General features: G+C 42.8%; 1 protein-coding gene across 9 annotated transcripts in view; it reads right to left on the reverse strand.

Annotated features, from left to right (window-relative positions):
* Positions 1-11286: 11286 nt before the first annotated feature.
* Positions 11287-15932, reverse strand: part of MEF2A (myocyte enhancer factor 2A) — a 172383-nt gene continuing 167737 nt past the window's right edge. For all 9 annotated transcript variants that reach the window (XM_027569123.2, XM_027569121.2, XM_027569119.2 and 6 more), the window contains one exon: positions 11287-15412. In XM_027569123.2, coding sequence (XP_027424924.1) covers positions 15058-15412 — 355 coding nt within the window. In that variant the 3' untranslated portion in view covers positions 11287-15057. The remainder of the gene's footprint in view (positions 15413-15932) is intronic.

A 15932-nucleotide genomic window follows, 5' to 3' on the forward strand; every position in this document is an offset into this window, starting at 1 on the left:
CATTCAGTCTTGTGCAACCATCACCACTGTTCATTTCCAGAACTTTCATCCTCCCAGACAGAAACTCTTTATTTATTAAAGACTGTTTCTCCCCTTCCCCCAGCCCTGGATAGACTTTCTGTCTCTATGAATTTGTCTACTCTAGTAGTTCCGTATAAGTGGAATCATACACTCATATTTGTCTTTTTTTTGTGTCTAGCTTTTTCACTTAGCATATTGTCTTCACAGTTCATCCATGTTGTTCCATGTGTCAGAATTGCATTCTTAAGGTGGAATAATTCCATTATATGTATATACCACATTTTGTTTATCCATTTAGCCATTGATGGACACTCAGATTGCTTCCATTAACATAGTTTTCAAGGGATGGATTTAAATAGATTTTCAGTGTTCTCTTCTGCCCTTGATTAGAGAGCCAGAAATCTCACATTTGATTATTTTGGTAGAAAAAAATGTATTTGCCAACAATTGTTACCTTTTTCCTCTCTCCCTTTTTATTAAAGTAAATTCACTCACTGACTCATTCATTTGTTCATTCATTCATTCATTCAGTAGACTCTATGTTGACTATATGCCTGGCCCTGTAGGGGATACAGCTATGGTAGAGTTTATCTTCCCAATAGACAGTAAACAATAGACCATAAAACACAATCATTTCAGATATAAAAAGTACTATGAAGATGGCATCAGGGAATTTTGGTAGAGTATACATGTATGGGGGGAGTATACATGTAGGAGGGGGAGTGTACTTTGGAGTTCTGAGGAGGTGATATTTGAATTGCATCCATGTGCAGAATCCTGAAAGAGCTCACAAATAGTCCCCATTCCCTTTCAGTTGCACTCTGAAGCCTTTGGGGAAAAAGAATGAATTTCAATTTTCAATAGACAAAAAGCTATGTCTGAAAGCCAGTCAGATATACATTGTTCGTAACTACTTGAGGAAAGAGGAAAAAGGAAGAAAGTCTCAGTGTTACTGCTTAAAACACTGCCTGGCACCGAAGGGCATTGTCTAGAGTTCTGAGCACAAGCGACTGTGCAAGCTGAACTGAGGTGGTTTGGAAGCCTGGGCATCACCTGATCCAGAGAACAGTAATCACTTGGAAGCCATTTGTAAGAGAGCAGACAAAGGGGCAGATTTCTGTATAAGGTGACGTTGGAATTTCAGTTTCCCAGTCAGTTGGCTGGTGTTGAAATGCTGCAGAGTAGTACAGTGATTGCAGCTTTGATTACAGGATGCTTTCTTTCTTTCTTTTTTTAAAATATTTTATTTATGAGAGGGTGAGAGAGAGCACAAGCAAGGGGAGCAGCAGGCAGAGGGAGAAGCAGGCTTCCTGCTGAGCAGAGATCCCGATGCTGGGCTCGATCCCAGGACCCTGGGATCATGACCTGAGCCAAAGGCAGATGCTTAACCGACTGAGCCACTCAGGTGCCCCTCTTTTGTTTTGTTTTACTTTGTTTTTTGGTTAAAGAATGTTAGTAGTAAGTTTTTTTTAAAAGGTTTATTTATTTTAGAGACAATGAGAGTGCGAGTGGGGGGAGGGGCAAAAAGGGGGAGAGAGAGAGAGAGAGAGAGCAAGAGCAAGAGAGAATCCTTAAGCAGACTCCCTGTTGGGCATGGAGCCTGACGCAGGGTTGGATCCCAGGACTCTGAGATCATGACCTGAGCTGAAATCAAGAGTTAGATGCTCAATGGACTGAGCCACTCAGGTGCCCCAGGAAGCTTTTCTTAGAAGGGTTTGCTACTCACTTGTAGCTACTATGCGGGGGGGGCCATGCTTGCCTGTTCCCTGTGGGATTTTCTCCAGCTACAACCATTGCTTTCATGTTGCTTTTTATTTCCTTTTTGGTTATTTAGTTTTCAAAGATTTTATTTACTTGAGAGAGAGCATGGGGGGGGCGCTGCAGAGGGAGAAGCAGAGTCCCCCCTGAGCACAGAGCCTGAGGGGGGCTCAGTCCCAGGACCCTGAGATCATGACCTGAGCCAAGTGAGCTGCTTAACTGACAGCCACACAGGCGCCCCTCCAGTTGCTTTTTAAAGGAGCAAAGAAGCTTCCCTCTCCTGACCTGTTTTCTACCATTCCTTGGAAAGCTTCTTCCTGACATAAGCCAGGAGCTCCTTGTGGAAATGTTTGTATACAACCATTTGTATGTAAGATGGGGTTTAAAAATGTTTGCTTTCCCTGGGAGATCAGGGTATCTGTCCCTGTGTTTTGGCAGGCCCACCACGCCCTTCTACCTGGTGTCCTGGAGGGAGTGTCTGAGAAGGCAATGGGATGACCTCCTGGTGGGCTAATGTATCCATTTATTCAAGCAGTATATTTGGAGCCCTGTGTCTGCCAGGTGGTGGCTGGGATGGCCCTCAGAGGTGAGGAAGGTTTGCCTGGGAGATGGTCACAGCTCCAGTAAGGCCTTGGCTGCAGTAGGATGGAGTGTGGAGGGGAGAAGTGGGAGGAGACACGTCTAAAGTCATTGACTTGAGACTGGCCGCTTGGATTGGCAAGGCGGGAGTCTGAGCTTGGCTATAGGAAGGACCCAAACAGATGTGAAGATTTCTTTGGGAAAAGACTGGGATGAAGTACAGAATAAAAACAATCCTCATTTAATCCATGGCACTCATCAGATGCCAGATAATGCTCTAAGAGCTTCATACACCAACTCATTTCACGCTTACGGTTATCCTCGGGAGGGTGGCACTTACTATTCCTATTTTATTAATGGAAAAACAAAGCTAAGATGCTGTAACTTGTAAATGGGGATGCTGGGAGTCCCACCCAGGTTGACTGGCTTGGGACCCTGTGCTCTTTAGCCCCTTTGCTTGGGGCTTTGCTGCTCTGTGCCTCTCAAGACAGGGTTTTAGGAGGAGGCAGAATTGAGAGAAGAGAAGGAAGAGAAGAACTGAGAAAATATCATCTGATCCGCAATGGGTTACTGGCCATGTGTGGTAAGAAGTCAGATCCACTGCCTTCACCCGAAGAACTGTAGACTCAGTATTTACCTGCCTAGTTTCTGGGTGGTGCCAGTGAGCTAGGCTTCTTGACTATGAAAACATAAGCCTCCTTTGTGTCAGTAAAGGAGCCTTCCTTAGCCATTTCCCTGAGGTACTTAACACCTTGGGACAGGTTCCTCTGCGCTTATTTCCAGCAAGAAGGGCCTGCTGGTTTCATCAGGCCAAGCCGGGGCACGGGGTGTGGGAGAGGGGAGAGGATCTATTTTGCCTGTTTTCCAGGAGCCACCTGGGTACAGCGGAGCTGCTGAGGAGAGAGGGGGCCACCCTCCCTGCTGTCCCACACAGTCAGGCCCCCCAGCCCCGGGAAGGACTGGCACGGTGGTGACGTGCAGATCCAACCTGTGACCTGTGCCCTCTTCCATCCCTCGGTCGTGCGGGAATCCCGACGGACCGCTACAGCAGTGCTCTGGGGAGGGGGTCTGATCACATGGAAACCTGCCCAGATCTTTAGAAAATACTATTGTTATTTTAAATCCCATTCACCACCCCAAGTAAGGAACATGTGCTACCATTCATTCATTCACACACTTTCAGAGCACCAATTATATACCAAGAGGCTATGGGAAAACAAGACATGGCCCCTGCCCTCAAGGTGCTTATAATCTAGTGGGAAAGGTAAAATTTATATAAGGGTGGTGATGTGGTAGAACGTGCTGGGCCCCATGAGAAGGAAATGGATAAGATGATACACGGTTGATAAAACAAGACAGGTTTTCTAGAGAAGGTGGCATTTCCTTAGTTGACACCTGAAAGGGCCGGGGGGGAGATATCTTTTTGATACCCTGTCATTTCTTTCTGATGAAGTGGGATTGCTTATTTTTAATTTATTGAGGAAACTCCATGCTGTTTTCCATAGTGACTGAAGCAATTTATGCTCTCACCAACAGAGCATAAGGGTTTTCTTTTCTCCACACCCCTACTAACACTAGTTACCTCTTTTTGATGAAGGTGGGTGATACCTCATTTTGGTTTTGATTTGCATTTTCCTGATGAGTAGTGATGTTGAGCATCTTTTCATGTACCTGTTTGTCATCCTTACGTCTTCTTTGGGAAAATGTCTATAGATCTTCTGCCCATTTTTAAATCAGATGGTTTGTTTTTATACTGTTGAATTGTATGAGTTTTTATGTATTTTGGATAACCCCTTATCAGATTGTGGTTTGCAATATCTTCTCCCATTCGTAGAGTGCCTTTTCATTTTGTTGTTTCTTTTGCTTTTTAGTTTAATATAGCCCCACTTGCTGATTTTTGCTTTTGATGTTTGTGCTTTTGGTGTCATATCCAAAAACTCATTGCCAAGACCAATTTTAAAGAACTTTTTTCCTATCTTTTTATAGAAGTTTTATGGTTTCAGGTCTTATGTTTAAGTCTTTAATCCATTTTGAGTTAATTTTTATGACTGGTATAAGATAGAGGTACAATGTCATTCTTCTGCATGTGGTCATCCAGTTCTCCCCATACCATTTATTAAAGAGACTATCTTTTCCCCAGTACGTATTCCTGGCTCCCTTGTCAATATTATTTGACTCTATATGCAGGTTTGTTTGTTTGTTTTCCTGGGCTCTCAGTTCTGTTCCATTGGCCTGTGTGCCTGTTTTGATTACTATGGCTTTGTGGTATAGGTTGAAATCAGGAAATGTGATGCCTCCAGGTTTGTTCTTCTTTCTCAGTATTGCTTTGACTGTTCAAGGTCTTTTGTGGCTCCATATAGACTTTAGGATTGTTTTTTCTATTTCTGTGAAAATGCCATGGGGATTTTGATACAGTTTACACGGAATCTCTAGATGGCTTTGGGCAGTATGGACATTTCAACAATATCCTTCCCATCCGTGAATGCAGGTCACTGTTACATTTCTTTGTGTCTTCCTCCATTTCTTGCATCAAAGTCTTAAAGTTTTCACCATACAAAACTTTCACCTTCTTGGTTAGATTTATTCCTAAGTATTTTATTGTTTTAGATGCTAGTGTAAATGGGATTATTTTATTTCTTTTTCAGATATTTTGTTAATGTGTAGAAGCACAACTGTTTTGCATATGTTTATTTTGTATCCTGCAACTTTACTGAATTTGTCAATTAGTTCTGGCATTTTTTTGGTTGTGTCTTTAGGATTTTCTATATATAAGATCATACCATTGATAAGCAAAGCCAGTTTCACTTCTTTTATTTGGATGCCTTTTATTATCTTTTTCTTAACTGATTGCTCTGGCTAGGAGTGGTGACGGTAGGTATCTTTCTCTTATTCCTGATCTTAGAGGAAAAGCTTTCAACCTTTTACCATTATGATGTTGGCTGTGGGTTTGTCATATATGGCCTTTGTTGTGTTGATGTGTCTTCCTCCCATACTTAATTTGTTGAGCATTTTTATTATGAAAAGTCGTTGTATTTGTCAAGTGCCTTTTCTGCATCTGTTGAGATGATCATATGATTTTTATCTCATTCTACTACTGTGTCTCACATCCATCCATTGATTTGTGTGTGTTGAACCACCTTGCATTCCAGGGATAAATCCCACTTGATGGTGAATGATTCTTTTAATGTGCTAATGAATTTGGTTTGCTAATATTTTGCTGAGGATTTTTGCATCTATATTAATCAGGTATATTTGTTCATAATTTTGTCTTGTAGGCTCCTTCTCTGGCTTTGGTATCAGGTAATGCTGGCCATGTAAAATTAGTTTGGGAGTGTTTCCTTCTCTTCATTTTTTTGGAATAGTTTGAGAAAGATTGTCATTGACTCTTCTTTAAATATTTGGTAGAATTCACCAGTAAAACCATCTGGTCTTGTACTTTTCTGTGTTGGGAGGTTTTTGTGTGTGTGTGTGTTGGGAGGTTTTTGATTACAATTCAATCTCCTTTATACTTGTCTACTCAGATTTTCAAATTCTTCATGTTTCAGTCTTGGAAGGTTGTACATTTCTAGGAATTTATCCATAGCCTATGGATTATCCATTTTGTTGCCATATAATTATTTATAGTCTCTCATGGTCCTTTGTATTCCTGTAGTATTAGTTGTAATTTCTCCTCTTTCATTCCTGATTTTGAGTCCTCTGTTTCTGAGTCACTCTAGCTAAATTTTTTTTCGATCTTTTTTTTAATAAATAAATCTTTTTTATTTTATTTATTTATTTATTTGAGAGAGAGAACAAGATAGAGAATGAGAGGGGGGAGGGTCAGAGGGAGAAGCAGACTCCCCGCTGAGCAGGGAGCCCGATGCGGGACTCGATCCCGGGACTCCAGGACCATGACCTGAGCCGAAGGCAGTCGTCCAACCAACTGAGCCACCCAGGCGCCCTCGATCTTTTTTTTTTTTAAACAGCTCTTCGTTTCAGTGATCTTTTTAATTATTTTTCTTGTCTCTATTTTTTTATGTTATGTTAATCACCATACATCACATCATTAGTTTTTGATGTAGTGTTCCATGATTCATTGTTTGCTATAACACCCAGTGCTCCACGCAGAACGTGCCCTCTTTAATACCCGTCACCAGGCTAACCCATCCCCCCACCCCCCTCCCCTTTAGAACCCTCAGTTTGTTTTTCAGAGTCCATCGTCTCTCATGGTTCATCTCCCCCTCCAATTTCCCCCCCTTCATTCTTCCCCTCCTTTTTTTTTTTCTTAACATATCTTGCATCATTTGTTTCAGAAGTACAGATCCGTGATTCAACAGTCTTGCACAATTCACAGCACTCACCATAGCACATACCCTCCCCAATGTCTGTCACCCAACCACCCCATCCCTCCCACCCCCACCACTCCAGCAATCCTCAGTTTGTTTCCTGAGATTAAGAATTCCTCGTATCAGTAAGGTCATATGATACATGTCTTTCTCTGATGATTGACTTATTTCACTCAGCATAACACCCTCCAGTTCCATCCACGTCGTTGCAAATGGCAAGATCTCATTCCCTTTGATGGCTGCATAGTATTCCTGTGTGTGTGTGTATTTATTTCTGCTTTGGTCTTTTTATTTTCTTCCTTTTACTAAATTTGGGCTTAGTTCTTTTTCAAGTGAGGTTGTTTATATATGTTCTTTCTTGTGTCTTAATGTAGGCATTTATAAATAACTGGTTTTCTATAGTGGTATCCTTTGATTCCCTTCTCGAGAAATCTTATGTGTATCTGTTGTAGATTTTTGTTTTTATTAACTTCCCTCTTAGAACTACTTTTGCAGCATCCCATAGTTATTGATATGTTGTGCTTCCATTTTCATTTGTTTCAAGATACTTCCTGATTTTTCTTTTCATTTCTTCTTTAGCCTATATATTCAGGAGCATGTTTTTTAGTCTCCATATATTTATTTTTCTGGCTTTTCTCCTGTTATTAATTTCTGGTTTCATACCACTATAGTGTGAATATAGTATTCATACCACTATAGTATGAATACTTGGAATTTTTTTCAATTTTTAAATTTACTAAGACTTTTTTTTTTTATGACCTACATGTGATGTATTCTGGAGAATGTTCTGTGTGCACCGAGAACAATGTGTATTCTGCTGCTGTTGGTTGGCATGTTTGTATGTCTGTTAGGTGTATTTGGTCTAAGGTATAGTTCAGGTGTAGTGCTTTCTCACTGATTTTTCTATCTGGATGACCTATTGTTGATAGGATATTGAAGTCCCCTTCTATTATTGTTATCTATTTTTTTTTCTTCAAATCTGTTAGAATTTGCTTAATATAATTCAGGTGTTCTGTAATTGGGTGCATATATATTGATGATTTTTGTATCTTCTTGATGAATTGATCTCCTTATCACTATGCAGTGACCATCTCTGTCTTTTAACCATTTCTTGAGGTGAATCTTTATCTAGCACATCACCATATTAACAGTGTTAAGGTACTCTAAGCCTGACTCTATACTTCTCTTTACCAGTGTGTCCTATATTCCCATATGTTTTCAAGGTACTAGTTAGTATCCTTTTGTTTCAGGTTGAGGAACTCCTTTTAGCATTTCTTTTTTTTAATTTAAAAAAAAATTTTTTTTTAAGATTTTATTTATTTGACAGAGAGACAGCGAGAGAGGGAACACAAGCAGGGGGAGTGAGAGAGGGAGGAGAAGCAGGCTTCCCGCGGAGCAGGGAGCCCAATAAGGGGCTTGATCCAAGGACCCTGGGATCATGACCTGAGCTGAAGGCAGACACTTAACGACTGAGCCACCCTGGTGCCCCCCAAAATTTATTTATTTAATGTGGGCTCATTAAAATATTTTATGATATATTATTTGAGTTGGGCAAGGAGCCCAACACAGGGTTTGAACTCACAACCCTGAGATCAAGACCTAAGCTGAGGTCAAGACTCAGACACTTAACCAACTGAGCCACGCAGGCGCCCACCCTTTTAGCATTTCTTGTGTAGTTCTGTGGCAAAAGTTTAGCAGCTTTTGTTCATTAGGGGAAGATTTTATTATTTCACCTTCATTTCTGACGGACAGCTTTGCTGGGTGAAGTATTTTGGTTGGCAGTTTCCTTCAGCACTTTGAATTTATCATTCCAATCTCTCTTTGCTGTAAGATATCTGGTGAGAAATCCACTCAGAGCCTTATGGGGGTTCCCTTGGTTGAGAGAACTTTTTTTCTCTTCCAGCTTTTAAAATTCTGCCTTTGGTTTTAGACTTTCATTATTATGTATCTTGGAGAACATTTTGGGGTGAAATTTTGTGGTGACCAACCTTTATGAATAAACTTGGATATCCAGTTCTCTTCCCATGTCTGAGAAATTCTGCCGTTATTTCTTTAAGCTTTTCATTCCTTTCTCCCTCTCTTCTTCTGAGACTCCAGTAATATGTACATTGTTTCTTTTGTGTCCCATAACTCCTGTAGGCGTGTTCCTTTTCATTATTTTTCTAATTGCTCTTCTAATTGTTTAAATTCAACTGATCTGCCTTCTCACTCACTGCCTCTGTAACTATGCTGTTAAAACTATTGAATTCTTCAGTTCATTGTACTCTTCACCTTCAAAATTTGGTTCTTTTCTCTTTGTTGAGCTTCTCATTTTGTTCTTGTATTGTTTTCCTCGTACTGTTGAATCATTTTTGTGTTCTCTTGTAGCTTTGAGCATCTGTATTACAATTATTTTGAATTCTTTGTTGGGCAGTATTTGCATCTCTATTTCTTTGGGTCCAGCTAGTGGACTCTTCCTTTGGTAGAGACACTTCCCTCACCTCTTCCAGACTTCCAGACATTATGGACTGATTTTGGTTAGAGAAGCCTTTCACTTCCAGATAGGGGTGCAGTGGATCATGTTGTGGCCCAGGTCTTGTGGTGCAGGGCAACAAATGCAGGGATGCCTGGTAGCAGTAGGTCCAGTTGGGGCAGGATGGCTCTTTGGCTCAAGCCACCAGGGTCCACGCTCTTGGTAACAGCATATTCCTTGGTCAACACTGCAGGGGTCTGCAGTGCCTGTAAGGGCTCCTGGGCTTCTCATGCATGCCTCTAGAACCAGTAAGTAGCTAGGGACTAGGGCAGGCAGCATTGGTGGCTGGGGCCAAGGGTGTGCATACACTTGGCTGTGAGGGGCCGGCTGTAGGTCCCTTTGCAGACAAAGTTATAGCAGTGGGTGTCAGGGAAGGTAGCAAGGACTAGGGCCAACTATGGGCTCCCTGGCAGTGGCAGAGGACCCGAGTGTCAGCATGCTGCCCCTGGGCAAGCATACTGCAGTGGAGGTCAGTGACAGGGGTCAGGTTGCAGAAAAGGTGGTGGAGGGCATGCAGGTCCTCGGTTAGGGGGACTAGCTCTAGCTGCAGGTGGGCCCGGTGGTGCCGGCCAGTAACACGAGGCAGGGCTGCCCCGTGGCTGTACCGGGGGCACGCACACCGGCGGAGCTAGTTACAGGTGGGTGTGGTGATGCCGGCCACGACGGAGGGGGGGGCCTTAGTCGTCCTGTAACTGGGTCAGTTTCCTAATAGTGTTCAAAGTTTTAAAAAAGCTTAAAAAGGGGAGTTTGGGGCGGGGGGAGTATACAGTGACACCACTTAGTACAACTGTGATCTTGATTTTCTTCCCCAGCTGCCTTGGTCCAGAGCGATGATGGCAGATGAGGTCAGAAAGTGAAGTCTAGGACACGTTCTCTAAAGCTGGGTGAGCTGCGTGTCAGTTTGGGTCATCTGGGAAACAGACGCAGATGGAGTTGGGAGCGCAAAAGATGTCTTGCAGGAGGAAAGGGGCGTACCCCCAGCTGTGTGCAGCCACTGGCGGGGAGGGGGTGAGAAGAGCTTGTCCTCAGCTCACACCCTGTGAGACAGGACAGCTGGGGACCGGGGCTCGCCTCTCACATGCTGAGCTCAGCACGGTCTGCGGCGTGATGGCACTAGCCCACCGGCTCCGGGTCCCTCTCTGGACCCCCCCCTCACTTTTTGTGGAGGATGGGGAGACACGCCGGTTTCCGCAGTTCTACGACCAGGTGGTGCTCTGGCCCCTGCCGAGCGACTGGCCAGGCAGAGAGCAGCCTGGAGGCTCCAGCTGGCGGAGGGCTCCAACTGAAAACTCCTCTCCATGGCTGGTGCCAGTCAGACACAGAATCAGCTTAAAAGCAGGTTAAAGCCTAGAGGAAGGCACCCGAGGGAGTGAACCAGGAAATCGCAATGAATTGATTTTAAGTAGCTGCAGCTGGGATTAGGCTATTTTTAGCCATAGGACTCAACCAGCTTTCAAAACCTGCTAATAAGAGCCTCACTGTAGCCAGCGAGTAAAACCAGTACAAAAATTTAGCTTTTAACTTAACTGACAGCAAGAATCTGCTCAGTTAAGAGCTGGCTTAAAAGGCAAATCCAGTGAAGAGAACACTTTCCACTGCCAAGTTTAAGAGAAGTTTTCACACCTGTCACTTTTGAAAATCATTTAGTAAATCTGTCTGCTGCCGCTCAGTATTGTGTGTGCATTTTGGGTAGACAGAACTTGCGTTCATTAGATTCTGTTTAACAGGAACCCCTCCCAACCCCCGCAAGTATATCCTGCAAGCAGTCGTCAGTAGAGCCTGAAGCGGCTTACCCGATCGGATCTGATCCGATCCACACCGACTGCAGAACAGCCCCGCTGGCCGATGCTAGGCCCTGGAGGGCCTGCTGCTTCCTGCAGGGCCCCGGGCGGCCCAGGAGGGGAGTTCTCAGGAGCAGCTATGGGCGAGGCTGGCGAGACGCCGCCGCCGTTTCCTTGACTAAGCCTCAAAGTAAGTAAAGGGGATCTGCAGGTGGAAAAGGTCTTTGTGAGGGGAAAGGACAGGAGAGGCATCGTCGTGGGGGGCGGGGGGCAAGGGGGCGACTGGCGGCAAACATGACAGAGTCCGGAGTACACAGGAAAAGCCAGTCCGTCTTTACTGTAGTGAGTGCAGGATACAAATAGTTTACAACAACCTCTAGCATTTTCTTAACCATTTGATAAAAAGTTCACTATAATATTTATTGTATAATGAAGAAAAAACACATTCAGGGAAAAATTGAGATTAACTTATTTTTCTTAAAAGGTTCATCTCAAGGATGGCAACAAAGTCCAGCTTGTGCCGCCAAACGGTTTTACATGATCAAACCGTGTACAGCTTCTTGTGTGAACTGTTGACTACAAACATTTACCAAATACATAAATCTCTTTTTAAAAAAGCCATTTTAAATATAGCAAAGCAGTGTCTTCTTGCACAGCAAAGTGAAGAAAGTTTCTACAGAGAAATAAAAGTTTTACATTTGTAAAATCTTTTTCACATTCTAATCATCTAGCTTCTTATGATCCAATGCCAGGAGTTTTCTGGTTCCTTATTTACTATGTATTTCTTGTGCGCATGATGGTTAATACAGAAAATAGGTTAATGCTTTGTTAGTTGTCCTTACAGTTAGTTAAAGGAAATGGTAAAACATATATTGTTCTTTCAGAACAAACCCCTGATTTAGTCTCTAACACAATGGACATAATTAGGGCTCAAAAGATGGAGTTTCGATCGGGACCATCTGCAGACATACAATGGTGACTCTCACTCTCAATGTAGGACCGGTCAGCGCACTGAGGGAAGGACAGCTGTTGGAAACCGTACTCGAACCAGTGCGGTGTCCTCTAAGCTTTTTTTGTTTTTGTCTTTTAGTAATAAAATACTTCATCTGAAGGATAAAATTTTCTTGTGATGGTGTCATACAAAACACACGAGTCTAAAACGGTAAGAAAAGTCAGTTCTAAAGAAACACCATTCGTGTCTTCCCCACTCTGAGTTGGTTTCCACCAGGAGATGTGCATGTGTATGTGTTTGTACATGGAGTCTGGGTGAGGGGTGTCTGTCAAGTCCATACGCTCCAGGTCACACTGGGCAGACAGGAAAAGGGTTAACAGTCAAATATTCACTTCCTGAAAACGGAATACATTGTTACTTGGTCAGTGTAATTGAAATACAAACTCCGAGCCTCGTGTAATAGTATTTTAGAAAACAGTAGTTGTACTGATTATAAACCTGCATAGAAAGAAAGACTATTGAGATACAGTCAGAAAAGCCATCTCATAAGGCACACAAGAAAATAGACAGTAAATGCGAATGTGGTAACTCCTATTCCAATGTACAGCAGAAGTTCATGAACGTGCATGAATAGTAACGAAAGAATCACTTAACACTTTCAAAGCTATAAATGGTTTACAAAGTGGTAAGGATTATCTTGGAAATTCAGTGTTGGGAGACTGTCTTGTTTCCATCAGGTGTGACCTTATGAAGAAACGTGCCTGTATGCAGTTCAGTAAAGTACATTTTAAAGAGACACTAATCCTTTCTGAATAACAGCCCAATGGCCATCCTGATGGGAGGAGACAGCACGTCACCCTCCCTTTTTTTGGCCTCTATCGAAATTTACTACCCAAACTGTTCCTAAAACCGAATTCCATTTTGTAGCTGTGAACACCACAGGTTTCCCCTGTACCTAATACCCATGTGTCAGTCAGGAAATCTGGCTGATGATTTGTCACAAATAGCATATGAGGAAAATGTCAGAAGGAAGGCAATTTAGGGGGAAAAGCAAAATGTAAGTAAAAAATAAATTGTAGGTAGCTGCTCAACATTAAGTTTAAAATACAAAATAGCAGCAATGTTTAAACCCTTACTTTCAGTTTCTCAGGAAAGGGAGTATTTAAAAATCTATGATGAAAGATATACAGGACTTTGAATTTTGTTTGTGGCACAAGCCCAGGAAACGGACGAACCTGCCATCACGGCTTCGCTGTCTTCCCGGAGGAGGAAGGCCTCGTTCAAAGGCTAAGCTGAGTGCGGCCCAGGTTTCATGAGGATGGCGAGCCGTGCCGGCTAGCGATGGGCCCAGGAGAGAGCTTCTCCCCCCACCAAAGTGCCATTTCCATGCACAGAGAGTTGCGAAGGGTAGTGTCTTGTGACCAGCTGCATCGTTCTATTTCAGAGGGGCCAGGAAAAAAAGATCCCTTCCCCCACAAATATTTTTCCTAATCATTTACCACTTATAAAACCTTTGTGCTCATCTACTATTTTGCCATGTTCTCTAATATTAAATTAGGCCAGCTTTTTCTACTATATTTTTTTTCCTCACAAAAGGCAAGTTTTAAGTAATGCCTTATAAAATCTGTTACAACACATTTTATATTTATGCAAGATGAACTTAACACCAGTTTTTTTTTGCCACTTTGCTATTTATGTACACATATAAAATATATAATGATGCTCAACCCATACAGCACAAAGATTACAATGTAACATCACACATTCACCACCAGTGAGGGGAGAAACCCCTTTATACAATCCTCTGAAAAGACTGGGCTAATAATTAAAATCCAAAGTACAGTATATTTAACAAAATAGTAAATATTAAACAGTGAATACTCTACTTAATAAGGATCTCGCCTTTTCCCCCCAAATTGGCGGCAATCCACAAAAATATACTTTTTAATCTGGTGACCATACAATACATAGGTACTTACATCAAAGGTGATAATATATTTAAGATGCTATATACACAAAAGAGTTTGGCTCAACTTTTAATTTACATATAGAATAAGTGTTCATGGCTTTTTTTTTCCAAGGTTCTGCTTGCAAGATATTTTTGTTTTTTTTTTTTCCCCTCTTAAAATAAAACTAAAAAGTTAAAACAAGATAAAGCTATTCTCTTAAAAAAAAAGTTACAACATACAGCTTTGGCTTATATAAATAATTCATAGCAGAATGTGTTCAAAAGTAGTGAATATAATTTTATATATAGTCATCAATTCATAAGGGTGTTTTCTTTCATATAAAATATACATGAGCTAAAATCAGTTTAAGATATGAATGTAAAAAGAAACTTCTGACATAGTCCAATTATAACTTAATATATTAATTTATTTTGTTAATGCTCTATATTTCTAGGCTAGTATTTTCTGAATATCTCATGCGTGTTTTCTACTCTCTCTCTTTTTTATTAGCTAAAGATCACTTCTTTGACCCAATACATTTTTGCACGTGCAAAACAGTTATGTGTGGGGCTTTTTTTTTTTTTTTTTTTTTTTTTTTTAAATATCAACAGCCCTTCCCATGCACCCCTCTGCAACAGAGACCCATGCCAGGCTGGGTAATTAATATAAATGACATTTTATGTACAGTATTGCTTTCTTGGTTCCTGCTTTTCTACTGCTCTGTTCTACAAAGCATTTTTCTTAAGTAACTACAGTCACTGCACAGTTAAATAAAACAAGTAGGGGCCCTCTAGGTTTCTGCAAGCTAGTGTGGGAGAATTATATATGGGTACACGTTTCTCTGCAAAAACTGGTTATCTTATGAAACAAGTAGTCCAAAGAAGTGCCAGACTAGATTCTGCCTACAGGGCGCTTTGTTTGCCATGGGACGCACATCTGCAGATCTACGAGGCAGGTAAGTGCCCGATTCTGTATGCAACACACACCCACACACACCCACACACACACACACACACACACACACACACACACACTCACGCCCACATACATATATATATAAAGGGATATATATGTATGTATGTACATATAAATATAGTTAACTCATGTCCTTATTTACCGATGTAGATATGTAGGGCAGTTCGCTGCAGGATCATGAAGTACTAACACCAGCCCGGGAGCCTTAGGTCACCCACGCGTCCATCCTCATTCGCTTGACAGAAGGGCTTTCTCTGTCCTCCGTGGTGGGGGGCCGGCCAAGCACGATTGGAGAATGGAAGTCGCCCCGTGGGTCCTCCCGGTCACTACCATCATAGGAGCTGCTCGAGCTGCTCAGACTGTCCACAGGGGAGCGCCCCATTTCCTGCCGGGGCTGCGGGGGCTGGGGGGGCTGGGGGGGCGGCGGCTGCGGCGGCTGCGGCTGGAAGCCTGACGGGGTCATTCGATCCCGGGGAGGTGAAATTGGTTCTGACTTAATGTTGATGTTCTGGTTGGTATTAATGGATAAATTCGAACCCTGAGATAACTGCCCTCCAGCACTGAAGGAAAGAAAAGATGTTAGATGGTGGGTGAGTGCATCTGCATCACCGGAATGGTACTGCAGCCACCGCCCGACTGGAAGCCCGTCAGAATTCCCAAGGACTGCCTTTAATGCCCTCTCTGTGGAAGGAAAAAAATGCCCAGGACGGTGGAGAGCTTTGGGGGCTAGTTCCCCTGGCCACGGCCTGGGTCCTTCTGCAGGGGAAGGAGCCGAAACTGTGCATCTGCGGCTGCGCGGGGAGCAGAAGGGGAGGGAAGGACACCGGCCCTGCACACGGCTTCCTCTCTGCTCTGGCCCTGGGACAGGCGCAGCTCATCTGTGCGCACAGCAACGCGAAGGCCGTCACCTGACCCTATTTTCCAGGGGAGGAAACCGCCTCGGAAGGCTAACTTGCTCAGAGCAGCAGTGTGTGTACAGGCTTCTCCTGGAGGCCAAACCGTTGCCGCTTGCCATGTGTTCATTTAGGACGAACAGACCCCCCTGAGAGCCAACGGGCAAAGAAAATCAAAGAAGGAAAC

Source organism: Zalophus californianus, chromosome 6 (genome assembly GCF_009762305.2).
Source record: "Zalophus californianus isolate mZalCal1 chromosome 6, mZalCal1.pri.v2, whole genome shotgun sequence".
NCBI classification, from domain to species: Eukaryota; Metazoa; Chordata; class Mammalia; order Carnivora; family Otariidae; genus Zalophus; species Zalophus californianus.